Source organism: Cynoglossus semilaevis, chromosome 9 (assembly GCF_000523025.1).
Source record: "Cynoglossus semilaevis isolate Cse_v1.0 chromosome 9, Cse_v1.0, whole genome shotgun sequence".
Lineage (NCBI taxonomy): Eukaryota > Metazoa > Chordata > Actinopteri > Pleuronectiformes > Cynoglossidae > Cynoglossus > Cynoglossus semilaevis.
This window is the reverse complement of record NC_024315.1, coordinates 7,689,148-7,706,249: the sequence shown is the minus strand read 5'-3', so window position 1 is coordinate 7,706,249 and position 17,102 is coordinate 7,689,148. Positions and strand designations below refer to the sequence as shown.

The window sequence follows — 17,102 nt, the reverse complement described above, 5'->3', positions numbered from 1 at the left end:
GGTCGTACCTGTATATAGCAGAAGGTGGGTAAGAGCCGGTGTCGTAGCTGACCCTGAGGCGACCTCTGTACAGCTCCATGGCAATGTAATCATTGTCCCCTTTGTACAACAACACTCCGTTGTCTTCATCTGTTGCTATCTGGATGTTTTACAGAGGAAACAGCAGGACATCAGTTGATGTGTGGATAAGTGTGAAGTGAGGGTGAGTGGGTGTGGCATCAAAACTGAACCTACAGCAGCTTTCAGATGCAGAAATAATTATATTTTACTGTAAACCCAAGTGGCCTCTAAAAGCATAAAAGAGATAGAACTGCCTTACAATAAAATCTCTATTTCTGTTGTGTATTGACACCAATGCAAAGGTAGAAGACAAATAAATATTGAATCAAGGAAAAAAAAGATGCAGAATAAAATTGAGGAAACTAATTAAATTTAATCTAATCTAATCACTGATAATATCTGTAATAATGTCTATAATTAACAAGGATTCATGTTATTTTTACTTGGAACTTTTACTTGACAAGTTTGAAAGTTCAATTTAAATTTTTCAACATTGCTGTATCATAATGTTAGAGCACGATGGGTATCATCTCTGAGTCCTTTAGTTATTAATGCAGTACAGCACTGGAGCGAGTGTTCACCTGTAAGCTAATGTTGGTCTGTGGTGAGAAAAGACTGGAGGGAAGCTGCAGGTAAGACTCGCGGTTGACAAAGTTGACACTGACAAGCGTCTCACAGTGTTCACCCTCGTAGCCATGCAGACACTGGCAGCGGGGATCTGAACCCACAACCACACACTGGGCACCGTTCAGGCACTCGTGGTTGTCACAGGGGCTGGTGCGAGGAAGGACCATGGGAGGAGGGAACTCACAGAACAACCCACTGCAGCAAAGACACACAAACGTTTAAAAATATCATTTAAACAGCTTTCACCATCATTCCAGCGCAAAAAACCTAAAAAGGTACATTATACAAACTGACAATGATCCCAGTGAGGAAAACCCAACCACAGTACGCACCAGTGATCAGTGGTTTCCAAAGTAGGGGGTGGGTCCCCCTTCTTTGACATACAGACGTACACTTTAAAACAAACTTTCTGCTACGACATTTCCCCCCCAAAAAAGTTTTCCATGTTTTTTATTGCTCATTTCCCCCCAAAAAAAGTTTTCCATGTTTTTTATTGCTTTCAAGTTAATAATGTCAGTTTGTGATGATCATCATGACGTAAACTGATCCATAACTGCTGGTAACAACAAGTTAACCATGATATGACGTAATGTACTTCATGACTTGAATGGAGTGTGTCTTCTCACCTGTATCCTTCTGGACAGACGCAGGTATATCCGTTGATGGCATCGATGCACTGACCTCCGTTCTGACACTTGTTCTCTTCACAGTCGTCAAAGTCCACTTCACAGTGCTCACCTACGTAGCCAGGTGTGCACTCACACCTGCAACACAACTCACTTCAGTTACATTCTACTCAGTTGACGGTGAAGTCCAGTTGATCAGGATGTCCTTGATGTCTGATGACATACTTGTATCCTTGAGGAGTCAAAATACACTTTGAGTCGTGCTGACATGGATTCAGATCCGGAGCACAGAAGTCCACTTTCTCTTCACACAGTTCACCTGGAAACACACACACAGAAGAAGAAACACGTAAACACATCAGCAAATCACTTTTAATACTGTGCTATAAAATGGAGAAAACTCTGTATTATTATTATTTTGTAAATTCATGGACAATGTTTTTGTTTATGCATTTAAGAACAACCTTCTCTTAGGAAGGGCACAAGTCTATAATAAATATAAAAATATATGTGTGTGTGTGTGTGTGTGTGTATTGTGCATTCTAAAGGTGTGTGTCCTTAACCAACCAACCAAATGTTTGATATTCCCAGCAGTATTACAAATAATTCTCAATTGTCACACAAGGATAAATCATTTCCCGAATCTGACTCTGATTCTCAGTTACAATACAACTTATTTTCCATCAACAGTGACTCAGTGCTAAGGACTGTACGCTCAGGCCTGGTAGTCATCACGTTATCATTGAAAACCTGTGAGATCTTATAGTAGATGTGCTGACATGTTTATGTTCTGTATCTATTTTACAGTAAATGTCTTCATTTTACCCATAATTACAGCAGCAGTGAGCTGAGTCATGAAGTCCGGCTGCTGTTTGATGGGTTTTATCTGCATTTAGGCTTTGGAGCTGTGTGAACTCAACTGCTCTCACCTCGTGAGCACAGACAGAAAATTAGTTTTCAACTAAACACATTTATCAATAGGTGTAATTATATATATATATATATATATATATATAAATAATCAGATTAATCCCAGGGTAGCGCTGAATTGGAAGAGATTATTTCAATACCGCCCCCAAAATACAATTTTAAAAGCTCCACTACACACTAACTGTTTGTAGATCAGGCCAACCCTGTGAGTGAAGCTGATGATGTGAATCTTAGTGAAAAGCTGTCAAAGAAAGAAGTCAATGAAGCCGAAAAATGTCATTGCACCTATTGAATTATTATTGGAAACCGATTTGAAACTGGTTTAGATATAGCTGTAGCAGATGTAAAATGTTAATAAAATTCTAATTTAAAAAAGTAATTGACGCCTTGACAATTTCCGGGTCAGTTCTATTATTAGATAACAGCAGGCTCAGAAGCAGATGTATTCATTTGGCTCTTTTAATATTTGGGACTCTAAGAGCCTGTGGAGCCTGGAAACTATTTGGAAGATACACACATGTAAAAAAAAAAAAAATCACATCGGTTCTGTTCTTCCTAAACTGTTGATCTGGAATACAGCATATCATCTTTTGGTTTGATAATGTTATGTTTACAGAGAGTGGCAAGAGGAGAGAACACAGATACATCGCATTAGGAAAAGTTGCTTTGATCAACGGGGTCGTGCAGAGCAAACATGAAGCAGGGCTTAGTAGAAAATGTTCAATCTGTGGCAGTGTCACATTTCTGCAGCACACAGGGTCAGGTAAGGAAGAAGGAAAGGAAATGAAGCAAGGAGAGAGGAAGGGGGAAGGCAGTGAAGAACAGACTAACCTCTCTCAACCTCATTGTTAGCAGCTGCAACAAAAAAAAAAAGAAAAAAAAAAAAGAAAAAGAAAAAGAAAAAGAAAAACAGAGGACAGATATATATATTTAGAGCCAGACACAGACAGGGAGAGAACAGCGCCAAAAAGGTTAGCTGTCAGAGATGATTAGCACAGTGAAAAAGCAGACGAACAAGTAGCAACAGAGCAGCGTCGGTCAGAACGTGGTGTGATCGATCTGCAGCGCGTTTCTGTCAGAGAGACGTCTGTCATTCAGTGGACACAACAGAGTACTACAGCAGAGTGAATTTTTACTGTCACCAGGAAGGATCAGTTTAATATTTCTATAGATCCATATATAAGTGCCTAAAATTATTATTATTTTATATTAGTGAAAATGATGAATAAAAAAAACTAAAAACAGAAATTAATATCAATGCAAAAACAAGAATGTAATAATGAACAATAACTGCAGGATTGATGTATATTTGAATAACTGTGTGCATTATTTTATATATATTTTATTTATATATATATATATATTTTATATATATATAAAGCCACAAATCACATGATGACATTAAATTGCACAGAAATTGCCGACTATTGTTCTGTGTATGGTGACACAGAGACAAACGTGGACCCTGTCACTGGTATTACCTGTATATTCCGGGGAACACATGCAGGTGTAGTTGTTGATACCGTCGATGCAGGTGGAGTTGTTCTCACAGTCGTTGTCCTCACAATCGTCTATGTTGATCTCACAGGCATCGCCTTCAAAGCCCTCTGGACACACACACCTGGTGATATGAAAACACACACACACACACACAAAGACTGAATAAGAATGTGTCTCCACCATGTGACTATAGCCACACACACAGTGGTTCATTACGAGGATAATAAAATGCTCTTGTGCGGCACGGACTCAAGTGGATTTACCAACATTTCATTACTTTGTCACTGACAGCTCTCTATGAGGAACTAATCACTCAGAGGATTCATGAGCAAAGACAACACAGAGAGAAGTAATGATGAAAAAAATCATAGACCAAGAGAGAGAAAGAGCAGATGATTTGTGATCAGGTTGGTGTAACGTCTGTGTGGAGGGTATAAATCTGTTCAGCTTCTCGCTAATGGCAGGGTGCTAATGGTTCTCTGTGAGTCTAATGAAGAGAAGGCGAATCTCTCCGCCGGAAGACGAAGACCAGAGACAAAACCAGTCTAATTAGCAGTTTACCTTCTGTTTTATTCATTCCCACGTGTCATTAGCGCAGCAGCATTATTGATGGAGGTAGCCGCTGCAGTTCAGATTCCATTCTTGGGTAATCTAGCGCAGTGATTCCCAACCACTGTGCCATGGCACATTAGCGTGCCGTGAGAGATCGTTAGGCGTGCCACGGGAAATTATCCAATTTCACTTAATTGGTCTGATAGCTATAATTTATTTACAAAATAATTTGTCTCTTGTTTGTCTACGCCAAATTGAGAACTAAATAAATTAAATACTTTTCCTTTGTGTCTTTCTTCAATTCCTGGAAGTATATCAGTGTTGTGTTCAACTAAACTGGCCTGAGATTCACATTGAGTGAGTAAATTATTTAATTACAAAGTCATTCTATAAAGTTTGGGAGATATTTTTGTGTAGTTTTACGCACACAAAAAAGGCTTAGAAAACACTGTGTTAGATTGTGTATAAGCTACATCATATTTATCCAGCCACAGCTGTCAAAGAATTCAAACACACACATCGTTGCAAAAAAAAAAAAAAAAAAAAAAGATTCCAGGCACCAAAAAATAGACCTTAAATATTTCTCAATAAGGCCATTTTAAAGATTCTTACCAGAAGTTGCTTCCTTCTCCTTCCTTCAGGTGACAGGTTCCACTGTTCTGACATGGGTTACTGATGCAGGCGTGGATGGGCTCCTCACAGTTCTGGCCCTGAGTGCACACGACACACAGAACAGGATTTTCCCATCTTTATCACCAATTATCTTGGACCAAGACTACATGGGTTAAAGCCCTGAGTCTGTTGTGCTCTGAGTATCTGCCTCTGTCCTTCAGCTGTCTGTGGTTGTTTACCTTGAATCCGTAGGGGCAGGTGCAGCGGTAGTAGTGCACCGGGTCGTTGGAGCAGGTGCCGTCGTTCTTGCAGGGGTTTGACAGACAGGGTTCACATTTGGCCTGGACACTCAGATCCACCGGGCCTGTTTGAAGGACACACACAAACACACAACAGAGAGCAGGGATTCAACAACCTCCAAATGGACAAAAACAAACAGGTGTAAATACATGACAGATCAATACATCATCAAGAACCTGCTTAAACACGCTTCAGTTACACACTGCAAATGTTGCTTTATGTTTGCAAACATCATTTTCATTTAGAATTAATGTTGAATTATGAATTATGAATTACATGAATTCTATAATGTTTTTAAAGCACACACAGCAGGTTGTCTTCGCAGGTCCATGACTAGTACAGAGGACACACACACATTAACATTTCACAGTCAGACACTTGTGGTTAAAACAAGAGGTTTGTAAAGAGGTTCAGTCTGATCAGGGTTTGGAGGAGCAGCTGAGGGAAGACGGGGCGAGGACCAGAGCAGAGACTACGGAGGAGGAACTGATGATGAGCAGCTTGTTTACCTGGCACCAGAAAACCACACGGACCCACGACTTCTACAGAGCGTCGGTTAGATCAGGTCAGAAACAGGTTTTAGTCATGTGTTCATTTTGATGTCAGGAGATCAAAGGGTGCTAACACTTTGTAACAGTCAAGATCAAGGTTATTATCAGTTACGTGTTTTAAAAAATGTTACAAGAAAGAATAAATAGTTCTTCAACGTATGAATACAAACTGACAGGTAAATTAAAAATAAGTTTTATAAAAAGTTGAGTTGAGTTCCAAGAACCAGCTGTCGATGTGAGGACATTATTTTTTGAAGTAAAGTTTCAGGCATCAATTTTTACGTTATACAGCTGTCGATGTGAGGACATTTATTTTTTAAGTTTCAGGCATCAATTTTTACGTTATGTTTAAAAAGACACAAGATACAGGAGTATTATTAAATACAATTGAACTTTAAACAGCTGATTCTATTCTTTCATGATTCTTTACAAACAAACAGATTATGATTTTGAATAAACATCTGAATCCATATTCATACGTATGTGTGTGTTTATTTCTTTTATTTTTTTTGTTATGACACAGAGTCCTGCGTGTCTTTACCTGTGCACGTAAACTTCTTAGAAGGCGTGGTCAGCAGCAGTTTGTCGGTCATGTCTCCAGGCCCGGCACAGCGGGCTATACCAGGCTCCTTGTATCCACTCTTCACCCAGTCTGACAGCCACTGCATGTGGCAGTCGCAGTACAGAGGGTTGGCCCCCAGGGCCCTGTCATTGGAAGGAGAGGGAGGACACTGTTCAGTCACTATAACACAGCATTGATTTATTTAAGATGAACTGTGTCAGGAATCAGAGGTAAAAAGTATGTGTATCAGTGTCAAATACCGAACTGTAAATTACTGTTAGGTCAAATGTCAGTCCACTAATGTCTCTGTCTCTCGTCTCCTGTACCTTGGACGCTCTGTGTCAGTTTGAGAACCTTCTTTTCTTCTAACCTTTTAGCAGCTCCGTTCATTATATCCACCACTGGAGTCACACCAACATGAGCTTTCTGGCAGCGGCAGATCCACTCACTCGGTGACTGATTCATTTCCTACTTGGACGCCGTCCTAATTACTAGTCACACTCACGCAGGTGTAGTAAGAAACTACTTCCACAGCTACACCTTCCTCCACCGTCTCTGTGTTCAACGCTGTTGTTCAAGCATTTGTCTTTGTTAAAGCTAACTGCTTTTCTCTAATGGGTATTTATTGGTCAGTGCCAGTTCTAACCCCCCCTGGTGTCATTCTGCAGACACTGCAGCCTCTTCCATGCATCTAAGTGTCACATCCACCCTCTGTGAAAATGGCCTGTCAGACCCTCACAGAGAATAATACAACTTTTCCAGTAGAACATGAACACGTCTGTGTAGGTTCTCAGTCATCCAGCTCTGTCAGATGAGAGGTGGACAATCTAACCGTCTAGCCATTGGAAATAAGAGGTAATTTTCTCCATCTGTCTCTGACAGGAATATTACAGCGGTCAGAGAGACGATGGGAGACAGTTAGAGGCTGTTAAAGTCTGTAAAGACTGACAGACCAATCTACTGACGATGCTGTTCGACAGCTGAACTCAGACAGTCACGGCTTCACTGGTGTCGCTCTCTACTGTAGAGCTTGTTTGTTCCTCATAGTAATGTACTGAGGTAATTTGGTGTGAAATTAAACTGGTCAGTTCTAAATCACACTGTTGTTTTTGACCAAAATCTCCTGAATCTTTCTGAATGTGTTTTTTAAATTTAGAAACGTCTGTTTTTGTTTTCATTACAGCAGAATGGTAATGTTTTTAAGAAGAGAAAATACTGAAACCTTCAAAAATAACGTCAGTGAAGAATCATTATTCTCAGCCGAAGCTGTTTCTGAATTACTTTTCTCCTCAGTCACACTGATGTGTTTTATTTTATCATTATATTATTGTAGTGGATTTAGACTCGGTGAGAGGGAGGAAGAAAACAGCTGTGGATTATTCCGTTGCACTGCTAACATTTTTCCTCGTTATTAACTTACTAATGAAGTGATTTGCACTCCATGTCTTCCTTTTATATTGTGAGAGAACCCTTTATTTATTTTGCAGTTCTGCGGGTTAAACACTTTCATCAGTAAATACACGGCAGTCATTAAGATTTCAATGTTACTCACAAGTGGGAAAGTGACGACAAGTCTTTGAAAGCGCCCTCTGGGATCAGAGATATGTCGTTACCATGTAGAGATCTGAGGGAAAAACACAAGAGAGAACAAAGGAGACGCAACATCAGAAAAATGTTTTTTTTCCTCTTTAGTTTCTTGCCCTGAGTGTTTGTGTGTGTGTGTGTGTGGACAGAAACGTACAGCAGTCGGAGGGACTTGAGTCCATCGAAGGCCCTCACTGGTATGCATCTGAGGCGGTTGTAGCTCAGGATTCTTTACATAAAAAATAAACAAGTTGTCATGGCGATCAATGTAGAAAAAGGTTGAATGTATTTAGACACGGCAAGAGAAATGAAAACACAATCCTGTTTCTAGTTTCACTGTAGTAGCTACAGTAGTTCAACACAAAGATGAATAATAAAAAATATATTTTTAAACCCATTGTTTTTCCATTTGTGTGGATTTTTAACCTTTTCTTAATTAAAAAAAATAAAAACTCTACATGCTTCAAAGTGTCTTTTCTTAACATTTCACACAATCGATTACAAACGTAACAATGCAAAGGCACTGATGTAAAGCCAGACTCACAGGGTAAGCAGTTCGGACATGTTATTGAGGCTGTGGTTGGACAACGTGCTGATCTGGTTGTTACTCAAGTCACTGAAAAGGAAGCAACAGTTTAAACATAAAACACGAAACATGCATGAAGGAGAGCCGACGGACACGTGTGCAGACGGTCTGTGTACGGTGCAGAACACCATCCTGTACTCCGGTCCGTCTTTCTCACACGGCCAAGTCTGAACCGGCAGTTATTATAACACATCAGTTAGTCTCAGTCTTTTGAAAAGCCAAAAAAACTAGCAGGAAATACAGGCCAGGTTGACATGTGGACACCAGTGTGCAACTGAAACACAGAACTACAGACCTGTGTGTCTGTGAGTGTGATATTGACCTGTTAGGGTCAGGGTGATAAAACTTACATAAGTGTTAAATGTTTGTAGTTGGAGAGCTCCGTGGGAACCTGAGTGAAATGGTTACCATCCAGGTACCTTAGAGAGAGAGAGAGAAAAGAGAGGAGGAGGAGGAGGAGGAGAAAGAACGAGCATTGGAAACAAGAGAGATGGAGAAAGAAGGGGCGGAGAAAAAAAATAAAGTTATTTAAGCACTTGGGAAATTCCTCATCTCCTGCAGCGTGAGCGGTCATTACTGCCGGAGCCATAATAAACACGGGTGTACACACTGGAGGACGGAGAGACTCAGTGTTGTGTGTGCGTGTGTGTGTGTACAGTAGAACGTAGACTTGTGAGTCTGAGCCTCAGCAAAAATCAGTGAACATGAACCCGTTGACAACACAATGTCCACGCAGACCATGAACTGCTCTCAACAAACGGACTGAGCCTCGTTACGGTCCCTTAGTGAAACCATCGATAAGAGTGTCGAGGTCTACGGGGGTGTGGGAGGGGAGTGTGGGGGGGCTATTTGTCACTTCATTTACTATGTCAGCAAACCTGTTCCTGTAAAGTTTCCATCTCTGTTGCTCGTTTACGTCCCCATGAGGACATTTTTTAAAACAAAAGTTGACATATTAGATAAGAACGACTCCAGGGAGGAGGGCGTGCTGGACGAATGACCACCATGTTTACTGAGAGCTGGACTGACTGGACTGTGTGTCGTGTGTGTGGGCATAATGACCACAAACACAGAGTGACAGTCTTAGGTTTTGTTTTTTTTAATCTTGTATTTATATAAGCCTGTAGCTAAAATATACATCCTCAAGTCACATTAAGTTGTTAGTGTTTACTTAAAAAAAAAAAGAAGAGAGCTGGTGTTAACGTACAGTTCAGTGGTCTCTTTGGGGAGACCTTTGGGCAACGTGGTGAGACCCTTGTTGCTGCAGCGGACCACTGTGTCCAGACAGGAGCACTCCGCTGGACACCTCAGCACCGGAGAGCAGCTGTTCTCATTGTTACCTGCATCGGAGAAAGACGGTTGTTGGAATGTTGAATTCACTGCTGTGGTGTAACGTGTCGTCCACGTCTGCACTTATGACCTCACCGTCTTCACAGGCAAAGTCCTGGACAGCTACATCCTGGATGGGGATCTCCTTCAGGAAGTAAGGATTCTGACAGCGAGGGTTACCGGTGACGATACGTTTCCTCCTCAGCCAATCCCCGAGCCAGGCCAGGTGACAGTTACAGTTGAAGGGATTGGCCAGAAGGTTTCTGGGAACAGACAAACTCTCAGTTACATTTTGTGAATTTGTGAAAAAAAAAAGAGTTGAAACAACTATAAGAATCACTTAGTCACAGTAGGGGGCAGCAACAGGTCAAATTAAATATACTTTTTTTTTAACATTTATTTTTGCAACAGTTTCACATTTGTGGCACAAATAATATGTTTTTAGGAATTCAGATGTTTTGAATAGGTTTTACTTCAGTTGATCACGGCCTGGTTCACCAAAATTATATCACCAATCAAATCAGCTAACAACCTGGTTGTTGTTCTTAACGCTACAGTCTTTACAGTTGTTCCTGTTTCCTGACTCAACATTGACCCTCAACCAAATGTTGAGGTTCCAAGCAGCAGTGTTATTCCTCTGTCATCAATACAACATCTGGGCCATGAAACTGCCAGAACCTCTGGACTTCAAATAGATATTGTGATACAGAAAAAACACGAGAAGAATCAAAACCAGACGCTGACATTTAAAAAAAAAATACTGGTGCATTTTTGTTCGTTTTATTATTATTATTTTTTAATCATTTGACATCGTCGCTACTCACAGCGTGGACAGAGAGTGCAGTGTGTCGAAGGCTCCCGGGCTCATGGAGGTGATCTGGTTGTCGTAGAGTGACAGGAGACGCACGGAGCTCAGGCCCACGAAGCTGCTGTTGCTCACACAGCTGATGTGGTTACTCCTCAGCATGCTGCTCATCAGGACAACGGTACAGTCATATTTAACATCAATGTGATAATTACATTACGTTTCTCATCAGGCGCACGTGTGTGTGTGTGCATGTGTGTGTGTACCCACAGTGTGCGGAGGCCGCTCAGTCCCTTCAGCATGCCGTGGTGCACGTTCTCCAGTCTGTTGGAGGTCAAAATTAACTCGTTGACTCCAGAGGCTCCTTCGAATGTTCCCTCCTCTATGTCTGTGATGCGGTTGTTACTCAGGTTACTGCAAAGGAAACGACAGGAAGAGATGCATTATGGGCAATTTACTCAATAAAAATATAAAATATTTTGCATCATTATTTATTATTATTTTCGTTATGATCAATATGATTAATATAGTTCAATTTATTTTATTATTTATTTTAATAATAATAACAATAATAATAATTATTATTATTATTAGAAGTTCTAACCACTGTTGGTCATTAAATTCTAAAAAATATTGGGCTAAAAAAACAAAATGCTGCAATGTCTGGAAATCACAATATGTTAATCAACCAGTGATGAAAATATTCCTTTGTTTTGACTAGTCAACCTTTGCCAGCTGATCTTTAACTACAGAGAATTTCCATCCTAAATCGTTGTTTTTTTCCCAGTGAATTGATCTTCTTGTAAGGAAAGACTCACATCTTCCTCAGTTGAGGCAGTTTTTTGAAAATCCCCGTGGCCTCCAGGACAGTGAAGTCATTGTTGTTTAGACGTCTGACGACAAAGAAGAGAAGGAAGAGACGTGGTCAAAGTCACAAAGTGAGAGAACAATTGGAGAAAATGCGAAAGAAGAGGAGTTGATAAAGGTCAATGCGTGAATTTGCTTTGTGCCAGATAAATCCACTGTGACTCACAGTTCTGCAGTGTACTGAGGAATGTGATCTGGTATTTTGGTGAGTTTCTGGTTGGAGCAGTCGACTGTTGTGCCCTCGCAGCGACACTTCTCGGGGCAGGCCAGGTCTGCAAAACAGTCTCCCCCCAGCTTGCTGCGGTAATCCTCAGTACCTGGTCACAATCACAATCACATCACATCACTGGATGCCCTCACCGAGCGAGATCCAATCTCACTGTTTACTGCTACAGGCTCCAACATAAACTCCGCAGATGGCCAAAGTTGGAGCCGTGATAAACTGGTGGAAATTCCGAGACATTGCAATGGAGGGACGGGGGCGGTGGGGGGGCTGCACGGCTCTAGGGTGAAGTGGAAATTGTTCGACCAGCGATGTTTTCAAAAACATCCCTGATTATGATCATATGCCACATTAATCATGAGCATTCAGAGCCAAATCCCGTAGACGTACACTGTGTCTAGACCAAGACATATATTTGGGAGACGTACGCAAGAACAAACACCACAGAGTTTCTGCTCCATCAGGCTGCAAAGAAACTGTTAGTGTTAGAAACCACAGCACAAACAGCACAGCTTAAAACACGTGATGGCAGCAGAGAAGAGCTCACGAACTCAATCAGTCTGAGTTTTCTCTCGTTCACACGCAGAGAGACACGGAGACACAAACACACAGAGGTTGCAGGACACGACAGGAGGCGGCTGTCTCTTGCGTCTCTTGGCCATGCTGTAGGGCTTTGCAGGGCCGTTCCATGGTGCTTGACAGAACCATGTTCCACTTTTGGAACCTGGCAGCCACATGGTTAGATCAAGCACAAAGGAACAACCTGCTGAGTGACTGCTCCTCCGCTGGAACACAGGGGTGGGAAAGACAGAGGAGAGGAGAGGAGAGGAGAGGAGAGGAGGAGGAAACAAGGATGAGGAGATGAGTGGGTTATAATGGAGGAGGAGGTGGAGGAAAGGAGAGAGAGCGGGTGATGTCAGGGGAGAGAGGAAAGGAAAGGACAGGAGGAAAGAAGAGGGTAAGAAGACAGGGGTGACGGGATGGGAGAGAAGGGAGACTGGCGGGAGGGAAAAAGCAGAAACTGAAGCAACTAGAGCTTCTGAAGTCACAGACACATCACAGGGGAGCAGTGGGAGGAGAGTTACAGCAGCACTGAAGGCAAGAGAAGCCCTGACTTCTAGGAACATAAACACACACACACACACACGCTGACAGAAGTACCAATAACCAAGTCTGATCATCGTATTCACCAGTGTTGGTCGTTAACACACACGAGGAGTCAGAGAGGGTAACAAGTCACTGTGGACGAGGTTTAAAGGTCAGACGTCAGCTGAGGGGGGAGAGGAGCGGGTCTGGGTGTGTGTGTTACTTACAGCCGACATGATGGTGTACTCCTGAGTGTGTGAGAGAGGCAGTAGGAAAAAGAAGAAGGGATTTCACTTGTTTATTAAAACAGGAGAGAAAATCAGAAAAATAAAATAAAATCCCAGGAAGTGAAGATGGGTGAAAAAAAAAGAGCTGCAAACTGTGGCCACCAGGCCTGGGTCGACCGGGTTTTTTTTAGATTGCCTAACAATGAGGTTGAGCAGGGTTGAAAATGCCAAACAATGCCAAAATAAACAGAGTGGTTTCAGATGTATTGATCTAAGGCTTGGTCTTTAGGTGGCGCCGCAGAATAAACCATGTCTGTTCAACTTCTTCAATTATTCAGCTCCGGCCCTTATGGGCGATCTGGGCTTTGAAACCTCCGTCCCTGAAGAGTATCTGAGTTAATGACCATGCACTGACACACACACACACACACACACACATGCCCTCACACATCTCACACCATGCCTCGTGTTTGTGCTGAAGTGATAATGACCGCCTTTAGGGCTGCTACTGATCTCATTTGCGGGTCTGATTTACATATTTCACTGCGCCCCTCTGAGCGAGGCAACTGTGTGACATTTTGATGTTTTGTAGCTGGCAGAAGGGAAACTGGCGCCCCCTGGACACACCCTCGTGCATTTAGACACAGCAAACATTTAGGTTTTGTGATTCACGTAAAATGAAATTTGAGAATTGCATAACGTGCCCCCAGTTTTGAGTAAGAGAGCTTTGGAGTCGGGACGGAACTTTAGGAACTGTATGACCAACGGAAAAATAAATAAATAAATATATATAAATTCAACAAATACAGATAGTAGATAATAAAAAGTTTATTTTGACAGTGTGCATCTAAAGGTTTTTGGATTAATGTTTTTTTTTTTTTAATATATATATATTTACATCTAATATAGTATTGTTTTACAAGACTAACTTTGAAAAGAGGTTACGTTATTTTGAGCAATATTATTTTCTGAGCCCTGTATTGGCTGAAACTTCATCTCCAATGATAAAGTTTCAGTTTTGCCTAAACCAATCAGCACATCACTATTACTTTGTATTCGTTTATATTGGCAAAACATTTATAAAATAAAGGATCAAAACAAGCTTTGATACCAGGGGTTACAGCCAGTTTGAAGTAACAGTGAGCCACACGTGTCATCATCATCATAGTCATCATTCTTAGCATCACTGTCGTTGACTTCAAAACTCTCAGATAAAAGATTCCCTTTGAGACGCTGCATTAGAATTTAGTACGACGCGAGTGTGAAATAACGTGGCCTTCAAACGACGAGCGCAACAGTAACGAAAGCGTCCAGGTCTGGAGGCAGTTTCCAGAACTCTGCTCTGTTGTTGTGTTCGTGTTCCAAACCAAAGTGCAGGACAGGGGCTGGAGTGGGATCGTCTTATTAACGGGCTGCAGACTGATGTGTCAGTGAGATCATTAGGAGGTGAACATCAAGGCAAGCCACTTCAAGTGTCCTACAGTGTGCATGTGTGCAGCATCTGTGCACGGAGAGTGAACACCCACACACACACACACACACATGCTCTGTGTAAAATACCTTCAATGAAATACTGCTCTCTAGCTAAAGAAGAAGAGACACAGAGAGAGAAGTGAAAACCAACACAAGAACAAAGGTAATGCTGAAAGTGTGTGTGCTGTGTGTGCTGTGTGTGTGCTGTGTGTGTGCTGTGTGTGTGTGTGTGTGTGTGTGTGACAATAACTAGAAGAGCCAGAGAATTTGAGGTTTGGAACAGAGACCAAGGGAAAGTCCCAGCAGGAAGACACAGAATAAAGAGTCTTAAATCTGAGTCTGTGTGGAACCAGCTGTGAGAGAGAGGTCACTTTGTTGTTTTTGTGTTTGTACCTGAGCAGCGGAATTTCTTGCTCTTGATTTGTCCGATCCTCTTGTTGGCGAGCCGCCGCGGACTTGTGCAGCGTGCACCGCTGGTCTCGATGGGATTGTCCTGCAGGTAGTCAGCCAGCCACTTCAGATGGCAGTCGCATATGAATGGGTTCTGGGCTAAGTGGCTGTTCCGTCCACACACACACACACACACATTCATATGACACACACACACAGCAGCGGACAACGACAACACAAACATGAACAACAGACTTTAGAAAACAATATTGTCTCAGTGATACAGTAAATAAAAACATTACTGCTGCTTGATTTTTTTTTTTACAAACAAGGTCTAAGAATTAGTGACATCTGTTGGTCAGACTGTTTACTGCAACAAACTGAGGACTCCAGTCAACTCGACTTCACTTAGAGGAGTCGAAACTACGGTGGACTGTTGTTAACTAGAGAGGAATCGATCACAACTGATGAACTGATTCTCCACTTTTTACTAAATTCATTTTAGTGTCACTCCTGACACTTTTCTCCACCTAACAACCACAACAGACCAATACCAATAAGATGCATATAAAGATCAGTGCATGTTGGCAACACTCAGACTGACGGTGCTGGTAGAGTGGGAACCTTACAGCGTTACTGCTGCTTCATAGCAGCTGAAAGCTGATAGTGGCTGTTGTTGAATTCTCTGTGTGACAACCACAGCCATGTGTATGTTGTTGTAACCAAGGTGATGAAGGAAGAAAAGGAAATACTTAGTTTCGCTGAAATATTTCAGATGAAACTGAACCAAGTGTGTTGTTTCCACCCCAGACCAAAGAGTAAATGTTCAAAGGATTCTGTTTATTATTCTGGGAAAGACAATCTGCAGTCATTCAGTTATAATGATGTTGTTTTACGCAGAGCCTGTGTGTGGGTGTGTGTGTGTGTGTACATACAGTGTTTGAATGGCTCTCAGTGATGAGAACGTTCCCTTGGCGATCGTCTGCAGCTTGTTGTCATAAAGTGAGAGCAGATTGAGGTTGTGAAGGTCCTGAAATGCATCCACACGTAGACACGCTATCTTATTAGCATTCAGTAACCTGGAGAGAGAGAGAGAGAGAGAGAGAGAGAGAGAGAGAGAGAGGGAGAGAGAGAGAGAATGAGCAGGTAAGGCAGAGGGAATGAAGAGACACTGTTGTCAGATAAAATGTTACAGGTCAGTGATGATGGCTTTTAACCACAGCGTCACCGTGATGAGGGTGATTTCACTAAACACACTGAAATAGAATAGCAATGAGCTAAAGATATGAGCTCTCAGCAGCAACAAAACGTGTGTGTATGTGTGTGTGTGTGTGTGTGTGTGTGTGTATCCACTCACAATAGCTGCAGAGAAAACAGCCCCTCGAACAGTCCTTTGGAAATCTCAGTGATCTTGTTCCCGTACAACACCCTGTCGACAAAGAAAACTGCGTTAAAAATGGATGACATCACACGTATAAATAACAGTTCTCTAACATAAACACCAAGTCTTTAACAACAGATTTCTAGGCCTCGATGAAGGCAGCAGTAATTTAGATTTATACTGTATACTGGGAGAGCTGGTTTATCACAGAGAAAAACAAATGTGTCCAGATTTGTGGCAAAGTGGCGGCAAAGCCTCTATTAATCAGTTTGATCAGAGCCACATTAGACCGCGGTGCGTTCAGGAACACTAATTGAGCCTAATTGAGTTCCACTGCTGCATACAGAACTGTGATCAAATATCAAACCTGAGCTATTTATTTGCTGGGACCACTGGCCTAATGATGGGTGAAATGGTGGTGGAATGAAACCTGACTGCTCCTAAATTAGACTAACAAGAACTCCAAGAGGGTTTCAAATACTGACAACTTCACATGAATGCATAATATCTCTCTTCAGTAAAAAAAAGAAATGATTAAAAATCTGAAGAAATTGTTGCTTATCAAAATATGGATACATTTAAAGATAAGAAAACGCCTTCTCTCTGCCTTCAGTTTGAACCCATACAGTGAATGTAACGGCATTGAACCATTTCAATCACTCACTCCTGAATCGACTTAATGCCAACGACCGGCTATTAAATAACACCTTACAACAGGACTAGTTGTTAGCACTTTTCACCTCAATACCAACTCTGACAGCAGCAGCAGCAGCAGCAGCAGCAGCAGCAGCAGCAGCAGCAGCCGGGAGGAATGGTCCGCGCTTTTGGAGC

At 41.8% G+C, this 17,102-nt stretch overlaps 1 protein-coding gene across 1 annotated transcript in view; it reads right to left on the bottom strand.

Annotated features, from left to right (window-relative positions):
- The window catches only part of slit2 (slit homolog 2 (Drosophila)), a 74,988-nt gene that overhangs the window by 4,314 nt on the left and 53,572 nt on the right, over window positions 1-17,102 (bottom strand). The window contains exons 12-32 of the mRNA XM_025058215.1: window positions 16,248-16,319; window positions 15,826-15,969; window positions 14,894-15,057; window positions 11,658-11,808; window positions 11,443-11,517; window positions 10,895-11,038; window positions 10,644-10,787; window positions 9,916-10,082; window positions 9,698-9,830; window positions 8,841-8,909; window positions 8,449-8,520; window positions 8,062-8,133; window positions 7,873-7,944; window positions 6,300-6,463; window positions 5,147-5,271; window positions 4,908-5,005; window positions 3,725-3,864; window positions 1,539-1,632; window positions 1,314-1,451; window positions 642-882; window positions 9-139 (exon numbers count right to left, since the gene is read on the bottom strand). Coding sequence (XP_024913983.1) covers window positions 9-139; window positions 642-882; window positions 1,314-1,451; window positions 1,539-1,632; window positions 3,725-3,864; window positions 4,908-5,005; window positions 5,147-5,271; window positions 6,300-6,463; window positions 7,873-7,944; window positions 8,062-8,133; window positions 8,449-8,520; window positions 8,841-8,909; window positions 9,698-9,830; window positions 9,916-10,082; window positions 10,644-10,787; window positions 10,895-11,038; window positions 11,443-11,517; window positions 11,658-11,808; window positions 14,894-15,057; window positions 15,826-15,969; window positions 16,248-16,319 — 2,610 coding nt within the window. The remainder of the gene's footprint in view (window positions 1-8; window positions 140-641; window positions 883-1,313; window positions 1,452-1,538; window positions 1,633-3,724; window positions 3,865-4,907; window positions 5,006-5,146; window positions 5,272-6,299; window positions 6,464-7,872; window positions 7,945-8,061; window positions 8,134-8,448; window positions 8,521-8,840; window positions 8,910-9,697; window positions 9,831-9,915; window positions 10,083-10,643; window positions 10,788-10,894; window positions 11,039-11,442; window positions 11,518-11,657; window positions 11,809-14,893; window positions 15,058-15,825; window positions 15,970-16,247; window positions 16,320-17,102) is intronic.